General features: G+C 38.3%; 1 protein-coding gene across 1 annotated transcript in view; it reads left to right on the plus strand.

Annotated features, from left to right (window-relative positions):
• otog (otogelin) overlaps nt 1-12,737 on the plus strand; it is a 77,798-nt gene that overhangs the window by 13,458 nt on the left and 51,603 nt on the right. The window contains exons 13-18 of the mRNA XM_025008189.2: nt 1,307-1,415; nt 2,049-2,095; nt 3,643-3,788; nt 7,782-7,914; nt 9,650-9,827; nt 12,357-12,481. Of these exons, the coding sequence (XP_024863957.1) occupies nt 1,307-1,415; nt 2,049-2,095; nt 3,643-3,788; nt 7,782-7,914; nt 9,650-9,827; nt 12,357-12,481 (738 nt within the window). The remainder of the gene's footprint in view (nt 1-1,306; nt 1,416-2,048; nt 2,096-3,642; nt 3,789-7,781; nt 7,915-9,649; nt 9,828-12,356; nt 12,482-12,737) is intronic.

The raw sequence follows: 12,737 nt of genomic DNA on the forward strand, positions 1-12,737 counted from the left end.
GACTTACAAGTAAAAATCCACATTTCTGCTTCAGTACAGTAAGAAACCTTGATATGTGGACTTATTCTGGATCAGTTTCAATATAGACCAGACAGTAAAGTGCAGCTTTGGTGTAATAGGGTGATAGAAGTGTTCTTTGTAAAAAAAAAAAAAAAAGTCCTAATGAGATTAGAAAGGGACTCCTCTGCTTGAAGGGAAATGAATCAATAAAGAAGTTGTACTTTGGTTATTAGTGCTTTAGGTCTTGTTCACACAGAAATGCAAATTATCCAAAACAATCTTTTTATTTGCTGTTTATAAAAACAAAAACATGGCATTGTTTCTTGAAATGCTTTCATCCACACAAAGCCATTGAAAATGAAATAGAGAACATCCTTGGGTTTGTTGATGAGGAAATAGTGTCAAGGTTGCATTTTGGCTGACTACATGAAAATGCACTTTAAAAAGGTTTTCATTTTAGAAATTTAAAAATATACAATTTTGAGGTTTGTTAAACACTGTTCCTTTATGGATGACACCTAAAGACCATCAGTTGATATGTTTCTTTATGACTGAAATGAAAATGGCTACATTTTCTAAGCTGCCTTTGTCACATTTTAACTGTGGATGATCTGAAGTCTTCTAAAGGGACTTTCTAAATAACATAACTGGGTTTGTTTTGGTTCACAAAGTTTTTGGCACACTCACCAAAACCAGATTAGTTTGGAGTGTGAAATATCGATTTGCAGCAAAGTTATGATGGTACCTGAATCTGAATAGGAATCATAAAGTCCTTTCTGGCTTGAAAGGGCACACACTAAAGCCCAGTAAACAAAACGTGTTTGGTCATTGGCTTTACTTTTCTGTTGTTTTTTGTTTTATTGTGTTAATGATAACAAGAGTAATTTCATGAAACCCATTTGATGAAGTTGTTACCAAAAGAGTGTTGTATAACAGTTAATGTGGAAAAAAGTAAAAAATGAGTCAACTTTAGAAGGTTGGAGGTGTTGGTCCTGTCCTGTCTGTACTTCTTTTCCTTTAATTGAAATATATTCTTAATTTTGTAGCTGTTTACATACTTCTTACTTAGTTGTTAAAATCAGTTATATAAAAAAGATCTGGTTAAAATGACAAAAACATCTTAGATTGTAGTACAATAGTCACTGATGCTGTATTTGATTGCTGGCTGACAAATCCATCATATTGACATACATCACCTTGAAAGTCGTATTGCATGGGGAAAAGATTTTTATTTTGTAACAACTTTTTGGTTTATTTTGCGAGATGTAGTTAAATTTCATCATGGCTTCTCTGTATCTGTCTCCAGGTCTTATTTACGAGGACGGAAGTTGTGTGGCGCCTGCTGACTGTCCCTGCGAGTACCACGGCATGTTTTATCCCTCTGGACAAATGCTGCAGGAGGAATGCAACAACTGGTGAGTTATTATTAACCCCACTCTTTTCAATCTCTTCTGCCTTCACACGAGGACCTTGTATCTTTAAACATTTTTGATTGTTTTAGTTCTTCCCGTACTGATTAAGGTTTTATAACCTTGTTGGTCTGAACAAAATAAAACTGCATCCATATAATTTTTATTTATTTACTTGATACAGGTTAACTTTTGAAGTCACCCAAATTCCAGACTAATCAACTTTAGCCAGCTCAAAAATGGCTACAACTTTGTCAAATTACCGATATTGAGCTAATATTTGATGTGGTGGTAACAGAGTCATCCTCAACACATACACTGAGCACTCTATCTATCTATCTATCTATCTATCTATCTATCTATCTATCTATCTATCTATCTATCTATCTATCTATCTATCTATCTATCTATCTATCTATCTATCTATCTATCTATCTATCTATCTATCTATCTATCTATCTATCTATCTATCTATCTATCTATCTATCTATCAGCATATTTTCCTGCAGATGTCCCTTTAATGTCCTCTGATCTGACCACCTGGGCTCAGTATGTCCTGTTTCTGCCAGTAATGCTGCCATTAGCTCAGCCTTTCATGTTCCCAGAAGCACCTGTGCAAGTCTCTGCTTTTTGTTTCAGCACATGTGTGGGTGGAGTGTGGAGCTGCACTGACTACAGCTGCCCAGGTTGGTGCTTTAATGACCTTTTTACTCCAAATATACTGGAGGCTACATTTGATGATCACTCCTCTTGTTTTAAGCGAAAGTCCAAATGTATAAACTGAGACAGGAAGAACCATTCTTTATAATCAATTAATAGAAAATATGTAAATTCTGTGCATGGTAGACTCCTGTTAGATCAACATTATAAATTTGCTGGATTTATTTGTCAAAGACTCATGTTGGTCAAGAGATACCAACTTCAGCTCAATGCTTCAACAGGCTGATAAATTATAAAGAAACCTTAATGTTAGTTAAAAGTTAAAAGACAAGAAGTAGAAGAAAAAGTTTCTCAGTTTGGTTGAAGGACACGTTATCTTGAAGTGCAACTTTTGAGTTTTCCAAGTTGGAGAACTGAGCAGAAATGAGGAAGCAATAGAGAAAAGTGGTGAAGGTTCTCAGCCATCCAGGAAAGATGAATCAACTTCAAAACTTCTTCATAAACAAAAATGTCGATTCATCTTAAGTTAGTAGGATCAGTGGAGAAAAAAACTCAGCAGGCTGACTGGAAGGACAGATGGATGTTTTGTGGTCCATGGAAAAAAAGGAGAAAATGTCTTCAGTCAGTTGTTAAATAGTTTCTTTAAAATATTTTAGGAAAATGAGTGACTGGGACAGCCAGTCCTGGAAAAATTAGAAAATTTAGCCTTTTAAGGATATTTTTCCTTTTGAATATTTGCTCAAAATGATTCAGAGATTTGGAGATGAAGGGGTGGCTGTGGGTCAGTGGTGAGAGCAGTCGTCCTCCAATGAGAGAGTTGGAGGTTCAATTTCTGGCAGTGGTCACATGTTGAAGTGTCCCCGGGCATGACACTGAACCCCTCATTGCCTCTGATGTTCCCCATTGGTGTATGACTGGACTCAAGCACTGATTAGTCTCTGTAGAATGAGTCATTCAGATTAGCTTCATAGAGATTCAGTGCTGTATGTATGTGTATGGGTAAATGAAGGCAGACTGTGTTGTAAAGAGCTTTGAGCTGCCTGATTGGCTAGAAAGGCTTTATATAAGTACAGTCCATCACTGTGATGCACCTGTCCAGGGAGTACCCCACCTCTTACACAATGACCGCTGGAGATAGGCTCCCCCAAGACCCTGAATGGAAAAGTGGGTAAAGAAAATGCATGGATGATTTGGAGATCATTTTATGTACCTTGTCAGAATTATAGACACCCACGACTCAACTGGGACAAAAAGCCAAATCTCCTCTTATATGGAGAGTCAAAACATTTTATAATTTAGGGTCACTGGCTGAAAAAGGCTCCATCACTTTCAAAGTAAAGTAACAAAAAAGCAAAAAGAAGGACAAAAAAAAAAAAAAAGAATGTCAGAAAACCAGGAAGAAAAAAACTTTTATTCTGAAAGAAAACAAAATGGGGTTCTTCACATTGTCATGATTTCAAACTTTAAAATGTAAATGTGTTTTGTTTATTACCTGTCTCATTTTAGTTTGAAGTTTCATGCTTTCTTCGATGAGATGTTGGAAATCAGTGGAAAATGTATTTCTTCTTTACAGGTGAATGCTCAGTGACGGGCGATATGTATTTCCAGTCCTTTGATGGGCGTATCTTCACCTTCCCCGCAACATGTCAGTATGTCCTCGCCAAAAGTCGCAACTCAGGGAAGTTCACCATCACCATCCAGAATGCCCCCTGTGGAGCTGTGAGTTTTTTTGTTTTATTTTGCTCTAAAAAGCTTCTGGATTCAAACAGTTCTGTTGGGTCATGTTACTTGTTTGTGCAATTTCTCTGTCATGTAGATCAGATCAAAATTTAAGCACTCAATAATCCCTGCTGAGTCGCTCTGCAACTGCAAGAGTAGATAACGAACAAGAAAAGTGACAAAAGACCGAAGGCTTCTTCTCCTCTCCCCTTGCCATCAGTTTCCCAGCAGATTTGAGCTGCTCAGCTGAAGGAGGGAGGGGGAGAGGGGTGGCGAGATATAAGATGTCCCACTCATCGGAGCAGAGGCCCAAGACCTCTAACAGCCAACTGAGCAGGATTACCTTATCTGGCCTGACTGACAGAGCTGTTGGACGGCTTTGTGGTGAAGAGGGAGGTGAGGGGGGGTTTAGACAGAGAGAAGGTTATGCTGGAAAAAAAGGAGGTGAATGATGGGAAGAGAAGGAGAAGCTGAGGAGGACAGAGGTGTGTGTTGGAACCTTTCTGCTGTGTGGCTCGGCCACTTATGAAAGAAACGATTCATAGAGACAGATCTTTAGCTGTCAGCAACACCCAGGCTGATTTCTTTTGAACATCACAGCAGCATGAAGCAAAAGTGATTTGATGTTTCAGTCGCTATTTAAATAGTTCACCAGCAGTTTCTTTTTCCATGAAAGAATAGATTGCTAAACAATTTGGGAAACCAGTTTGTGTGTTCTTGTGGTCCCTAAGTGATAAATTATCCAAACACACAGTATTTCCACAGAACCAACACCTGTGTTGTTTTTCTTCTGCTGATTGTGGTTTGACCCACTGTCTTTTGGACCATCATTTTAATTAGAGAGGAAAGTGCTGTATTGCACAGTCAGTGTGGTCACTAAAATTTGGTCTTCATGTGCTTGTTTGCTGAAGGGGCTGGCACCTCATATCAGACATGTAGGGTAATGAAATTTACAACACCAGATGTTAAAACAAGATGTTTACATGCACAATATAAAATGAAACATAACCTTTTGTTTACACTGTCTGACATTAAATCAGACTAAACCTTTGCTGTTTTAGGTCAGTTAAAATTCCTAAAATTATTTCTATTTGCTAAATGCCCAAATCAAGAGACAGAGAATTTTTATTACCTCAAAGTCACAAGTTTAAATACATCTTTTTAGGATTTGGTAGATTTGCTTTTAAACTGCCTGATTGTGTCAAATGTTTTGGGTTTCCTTCCACAATATTTTCATAATAGTTTATGTAATTTTGTCCCATTCCTCCTGACAGAACTAGTTGCTAGTAGCCTTGCTCACACACATCTTTTCAGCTCTGCCTACAAATTCTACCCCATTTTTCCTCCAAACGTAATGATGGTCATAATAGCCAAACAGTTCAGTTTTAGTTGCATCAGACCACAGGACATGTGTACAAAAAAATAAGGTCTTTCTGTGTGCATTTGCTGTAATCTGGACTTTTTATGTTGCTTTGGGACTAATGGGTTCTTCTTCACTGTGTGGCCTTTCAGTCCATGTCAGTACAGGACTAATTTCACTGTGGATAATGACACTCTCCTACCAGCTTCAGCATCATCTTCACAAGAGCTTTTGCTTTTGTTTTTGGATTTATACATACATTTTGCACCAAAACCCATTCCTCTCTAAAACACAGGACCTGTCTCCTTCCTGTGCAGTGTGATGGCAGGACATTCCCATGGTGTTTATACCTGGGTACAGTTGTTTGAACAGATGACCCTTCAGGCATCTGGAAATTGTACCCAAGGATGAACCAGAGTTGTGCAGGTTGACAGTTCTCCTGATATCTTGGCTATTTCCCTTTAATTTTCCATGATGTCACACAAAGAAGTATTTTATTTGAGGTCTGCCTTAAAATACATTCACAGATGTGTCTATAATTAACTCAAATGTTGTCAGCTAACCTATTAAAAGCTCCCAAAGCCATGACATCATCATCTGGGCTTTCCTAAATTATTTAAAGGTATAGTAATCCTAATGTATGTACATTTGTAACTTTTAAATTAATGAAAAATTATCTTAAAAATAGTGAGAAGAAATTGTTATGTGTCTCTTCATACAATATATGAAAACATCTGGTTTCAGTTGTATGTTTTCAGCCTAAGAAGTAGGGATGTCCAGATCAAGATTTTTTGACCCTGATAGAAATCTGAGTCATCAAAGATTCATGATATACTAATACAGTTTCTTAGTCTAATGTTTGCATTTTTTTTTCAGCACACACTTAAAGATTATTGTTGTTTTTCTTTCGGCTGCTTCCTCAGTGGGAGTCGCCACAACGAGTGAACTCACACGACAGATTTGGGAAATGCCGGATGCCCTTCCTGACACAACCTGGGCATGAACCCGCAGCCTCAGGATTACAAGACCACAGCACTGAACACCGAGTTCCCACTGCCCTAGCACACAGTTAGAGTTTACAAACCCTAGAACAAAAACCTGCCAGGTGACAGTGAACCTTTTTATACAGCTCAGGTAGTGCTGTGTTGGTTATGTAGTGTTGAGGCAGTAGGATGTACTGGGGCTCCAACAGCTCCAAAAGGTGCTGAAAACCCATTTTCTGTGCTACAGTGATGGGTTGGTCATCAAGATTGATGAATTCAGTCACATATTCTGTATTCCTTTTATTGTTATCGCTGTCCCGTGATAAGGCACAGGGCAGTGCCTTATCACACTTTAGAGTTTCCTCTTAAAGCTAGCCGCGCTAGCTTTAAGTTAGCTGTGTGAACTCGGTGAACTCAGTTGAGTGTTTGAATTTTAAATATCTAATTAAATTGGTGGAACTAAATGTAGCTCAACTGCTACCGCCACGAGAAATACACAAATTATAAATGTTGAGTAACTACTGAGCTGCTCTTATTTTAAAATGCTTCCATACTGTTGACATATTGGCATGTTACATCCCAACGTTCTACGGTGGCTGTATTACAGCACAGCTGATGTAAAACCATAGACACTAGGTCAACAACAGGGAATAGAAACAGAGTTTGGTCAGCTACTCTGATATACAAATTAGTGGAAAATATCTTTACCGGGACCCTATTTCGGTACTTGCAATAGTTCGGGACATCTCTTGTGAGAAGTGTAATGTTTTTCACATGTTGGCTGGATTAACAAGGATATTGGTTCATCATTTTAGCCATTTCTCAAAATGACTCTGAATATTGTGGAAATGTTTCATCTGCGCAAACACTTTTCACACAGCAGTGGCGTTTGTGTTTGTTGTCTGTAAGGTTTTGTTTTGTTTTTTCCTTTTGTGAATCTATTTTTTGTCTTAAATTTGGTTTGGTTTATGTATTGTTGTGTTTTATAATTGTTTCAGTTTATATAGCCTTCAGTTATCACACACACGTTTTCTTTTACTGTAGTCTGCTCACCTGCCTTGTGTTTTTGTCATTATTTTTTTCCTCAGTTTTTACAGTCACTGGTTTTCCACACTCCTTGTCAGATCCTCATTGTTTTCTTGTATATCTATAAGTAATTTCAGTTCTTTCTAGCTTTGGTCCAGTTTGTTAAGTTTATGTTTTTGTGGTAAAATAATGAAGTTGTTGGATTCATCAGCCTGCCTGCTGCCTCCTCAAGTCCCTCAAGCATAATCCACCTCAAACTTATACTTTTAAAATCTTTGCTGCAGAAGCTGAATTTCAGTTTCAGTTAAGGTAAAAATTTATCAATCCATTTGTTTTGTGGTAAAATGAAAAAGTACTGGTAAAATGAGTGGATCTTTTTTATTATTATTTTGCTCACATTATAATGATGCCATAAACTAAAATATATTGGAATGGATTTATTTTTCTTTTCACAGCACACCAGCAAACACATTCAACGACTTGCTATGTGACACTGAGGAGAACAAAAAAAATTTCCTTATGACTGCACACATTTTCCTTCTGTTATTGTGCTCTTTTTGTGAATACTACTGTTTATCTAAATTGTTGCTGTTTAAGAAAAATACATTTTTATCTCAATTGCAGAATTTGGACGGGGCCTGCATCCAATCAGTTAGCCTGGTTATTGACGAGGATCCAAGAACAGAGATCACTCTGAGTCACGTCGGTGAGGTCTTCATGGCTGGACAGTACCGCATCTCACTCCCCTATTCTGACGGTACTCTCCTCATCTGTTATCACTTTTCCAGCTTTGTTCACTTCACCAGGACTCAACTTGTTTCAGCACTCTGTAGGACATGGCAGAAAAAGATTGAATGACAGCTGTGCCATTGAAGGAAATTTTCCCCAAAACCACCCTGGCTTAGCTCCCACATTGTGCTGCAGAAATGGCTTTCCCTTTGAGCATTGCTCTCATTGTATGCCAGCATCTTGATTATCAAGTCAAGGGTCTTTTGTGTGTTTCATGTGAAACTGTGTGAGGAGGATCTGATATTGGGTACACCTATGAATAACAGCATCAACACTTATCTTCATGAATGTCCTGTTACAGAACCTGACAAAACACTCTTCATCGTTATGTAATTTAGTAGTTTTCTGATCAGCTAGTCTTTTTTAAACATGCTGAGAACACAATAAATTTCAGACACAAAATAAAAAACAAACTTTTAAAATACAAAATTAGTTTTTAAACAATTGGTCGATTTTTATTATAAAACATTTACCAACAACACCTTTTTCTAGCAGTATTTTAAATTGTTATAAAGTGTGACCATGCAACCTATCAATAATTTACTCCTGACAAAATATAATAACTTAGTCCACACAGCTGCAGAAGATACATATTTTATACATCATCCCTTACATTTATTATTTTGCTTAAATCAACCCCTTTTTTGTAAATTGTAAAATATGAGCCAAAATGTAATTAGTTCTATTTTACCTTTAAAACCTAAATAAACTGTTTTTTATTCCACTTAATGAATTCAGACATACATTTTTCCTAGAAAAAGAGAACTCCTTTTATAAGTAGTAAACAAAGATTCAAAGCAACCCTAGTTTTTTCTTTTTTTTTTTTTTTACAGATGTTTAAGAGTCATGAAGTCATGAGTCTTGAAGGGATAACTCAGGGTTTTTGTAGGTTTTTTTTGAAAGGTTGTAAACAATTAATATACCTGTTGTTGATAGCTCTTTGAACAACTCACTTTGGAGAAAAACAGTTTAAATTAATTATGACATGATAACTGGCTAGTCTGAGTGGGGTCAAGACCAAAAATGTTGGCTGCTGGCTTAAAACAACTTAATGTTCAAATATTCCTTAGTAGTTGATGCAAACACCAATTTATAAACTTTTATACTGCTGTCAGTTTTGCGTTACAAAGTTATTCCGACAAATATTCTGATATTCTGCTGTTGTTATTTCCCTTTGCAAAAAACAGACAATTCTCTGTAAATAACTATGTAATGCAAAACATATGCATTTGTAAAGGTTTCTAAAAAGGTGTGTGCATGAACCATGATGACATTTTAGACATAGGAGTTTCAAGTTTCAAGATGACAGCAATCCACTTTGGTCTTGGACGAGTAGTCAGCTCATCCGTTTGGTCAGAAATAAACTATTTCTCCAAAGAGGTTGTTTAAAGAGCTATCTACAACAGGTAAGATTGTAATTGTCCTTAAACTTTCCAGATAATCCCCCTTCAAAAGAGCTGAACTTGGTTTAACAAACAAAAACATTTTACTCTGACTGATGTTTTTGTGATGAATTAATGTTTTTATTAACCTGTTTTGATTTGTACCATAATTTTAAAGTCACATGACAACAAAGATATATGATACACAGTCCTAATGATCATTAGGTGTGGTAATGTGAAGAACACTGAGCAATAAACCTGAAAAAACCCTACAGGTTTGAAATTCTGAAAGAAAGTCTCCTGCTCCTACATCTCCCACAGACATCTTCCATGTCCAGGAGCTGTCGTCCATGTTTCTCCAAGTGAGGACAGCGTTTGGCCTCCGTCTGCAGTACAGCTGGGCAGAGTTTCGTCTCTACTTGCAGATTGAAGAGCTGTGGAAGGATGACACAGTGGGGCTGTGCGGCACCTTCAACGGCAACATTCAAGATGACTTCCTGTAAGTGTGTGTGATGGCTGACCTTTGACCCCCTTGGCCACTCTGCGTTAACCCTTCTTTCCTCCCCTCCAATGATTATGAAAGAGAGCATGGTCCTATTTCAGTTGACGGGAGGGGATTGAAGTGCTCTCCTCCTCTGTAATGCACATGAGCCGAGTGGCTCAGCATCAAAAGCCTCGCTCACTGATCAGCTCTTTTAGGTGGGCCAGATGAGCGCACGACTGGACACACCACTTCAACAAGGAATTTACTGTTAGTGGAATAGGGGCTCCACTGTGCCGTATCGTAATGCCTGACCATAATGGCCGGATGTTGTCTAACAGCTGTAAGTGGATATATATTAGTGTTGGTGGCTGAAGTGCTGACTTGCTGCTATAGAAAAACTGGAATAATTGCCTGGAAAATTCTGCAGATTGTTTATTTTACATTTTATCCTCATGTCTGGGATAAATCTACCCCTCTTTTTAGTTTTGTTTGACTTGCTTTAAAGCTAGGTTTAATTTTAGAATTCAAAGATATTTAGACATAAAAACTAAAAAAGAATGTAGGTAGGACCTAATTTTGTTAATCTTATTTCAAAGACTGACAGCTGATAAATGGCAGAGATGAGTTGCAGAGATAGCCCCTGGGCAGAATTGCCACCTTAATGTGGTGGAGGGGTTTGAGTACCCCTGTGATCCTGGGGGCTATGCTGTCTAGGACATTAGCACCTGGAAGGGTCTCCCCATGGCAAATTGGCCTCAGGGGAGGTGTTGGATTAAGAATGATTCAAAAACCTTGATATATATATACATCATTCAAATCAGGATACCTCCTCAGGAAAAGGGAAACCGGGGCACCCCCCTGGAGCTAAGCCTTGCAGGGGTAACCTTGGTCAAGCCTTGGCTACTGGGGTTCAGCTGGGCCAAGCCTGAAGAAGAGATAGGATCCCATTTCTATGTGGGCCAACTTGGAGGATGTCCTGGACGGAGTGCCATCTGGGTATTCTGTTATTCTCCTGGGCAAATTCAATGCCCATGTGGGCCCATGTCTGAACCTGAGCGATGTTCTGTAATTCGACTTCTGTGCTAGGCATGGGCTGTACATAACGGCCAAAGGACGATGATCGATTTTGTAATCGTCAAACCTGCTGCCCTATGTCTTGGACACTCAGATGAAGAGAGGGGCAGAGATGTCAACTGATCACCATCTGGTGGTGAGTTGGATCCAGTGGTGGGAGATCGCAGATACAAGCAGCCAAAATGAGCTTCCTTTGTTGGGTTGCTGAGCTCAGCTTTAGAGAATATGTGAGGAGCTCCATCATCCAGGGGGAGGGCTGCTGCTCCTTCACTTTGAAATGAGTCAGCTGAGCTGGTTCATGCATCTGATTAGGATGCCTCCTGGACGCCTCCCTTTGGAGGTTTTTCGGCCATTGAGAAGAGACCTCGGGGCAGACACAGAACTTGCTGGCCAGAACTTCCTCTCTGGCCTGTGAACACCTTGGGATCCCATAGGAAGAGCTGGACAGTGTTGCTGGGCAAAGGGATGTCTGAGTTTTTATCTTGGACCTGTTGTCTCCATGACAAACAGTCAAAGATGGATGGATGGATCACAGAGATGGGACTCCTCAATGGCAATCAGTTGTCGCTTGGCAATGAGTTTTAAGAGAGTACATCTTGTGAATGACTTTCAGCAACTATCACATCAAATTATAGCTCAATATCTATACATTTATAGCCACTCTTGTGTTTGCTAAGGTATATTACTTGTGTCAGCTATCTTAAATTGGTTTGACTCCAGCATTAATCAGTTGTAGATGTACATCCAATTTGTCTAAGAGTTACATTAAAATCCCTCAAGTGCTTCATGAGATATTTTTCAACACAACAGACAAACACACACATACACAAATCCAAAAAATGTTAAAAAAAAACAAACAAAAAAAGCCCCCAAGAACAACTGGACTTCTATTCAGTTGTCTTTTTTGTTGTTGTTGTTTTTTTTACATTTTTTGGATTTACCATGTCCTGGATGGCTGTGAATCTACACCAGCGTGCACACAAACAAACAAAAGTTTCAGAACATTTTAACCAAACCAGCTGGTTAAAAATCTCTCCTCCTTACTAACCTGAAGCCAGGTAAAAAGCCACTGGAGCAACAAGAAAAATGTCTTCTTCACCTCCTGCTGCCTGACCTTCAGGTTTCTTACTTTGGAAAAAAGTCATGCGATGTGGGGCTAATCAGGAAACATCCGAGGGCTTAGACCTAACCAAACTGATGGTGAAAAAAAAAAATACTGCTGATTTTATTTTACTGATATAATTTACAGGAAGCATTAGTGTTGCAATAGAATCAGTAGGTTTTGACATATTTTTATGAAGAAAATTCAGCAGTAACTTCAACTCTTACAATCAAAAGGTGGCATGTTATTCAATTATTCACCATTGAACAATCAATCCTGACTTCTCTTTTACTACCTCAACTTAATAAGTGGGCTGATTCTCCTTCTTTATGATGTTGCAGTGAAGCTGTGCTCTGGTTTTCTTACAGATCTCCATCAGGAATGATAGAAAGCACTCCTCAGCTGTTTGGAAACACCTGGAAGGTCTCATCAGCCTGTTCTCTCAGCTTGAGTACACCTCAACTGGACCCATGTGACACTCACCAACAGGCTGGTCAGTATCTTTCTCTCTAATTTTGGATATAAGTGCAGGAAAAGGGTATTTTTAAGTTAAGACCATAGTAAGTATATATCACTTCCTTTTTTCAAATATGTAAGTGTATGTCTTTGACACATTATCAAGTTTAACTAATTAAATACAGTATATAAATCACTAAAACAGGAGACTGTGATGGTTTACTTCAGGTGTGACTATTTTTGTCTGTCACAGATCTCTTATTTTCAGTTTTTTAAACCTGCATAATTTTTTT

The sequence above is a fragment of the Kryptolebias marmoratus genome, linkage group LG15 (genome assembly GCF_001649575.2).
Source record: "Kryptolebias marmoratus isolate JLee-2015 linkage group LG15, ASM164957v2, whole genome shotgun sequence".
Lineage (NCBI taxonomy): Eukaryota > Metazoa > Chordata > Actinopteri > Cyprinodontiformes > Rivulidae > Kryptolebias > Kryptolebias marmoratus.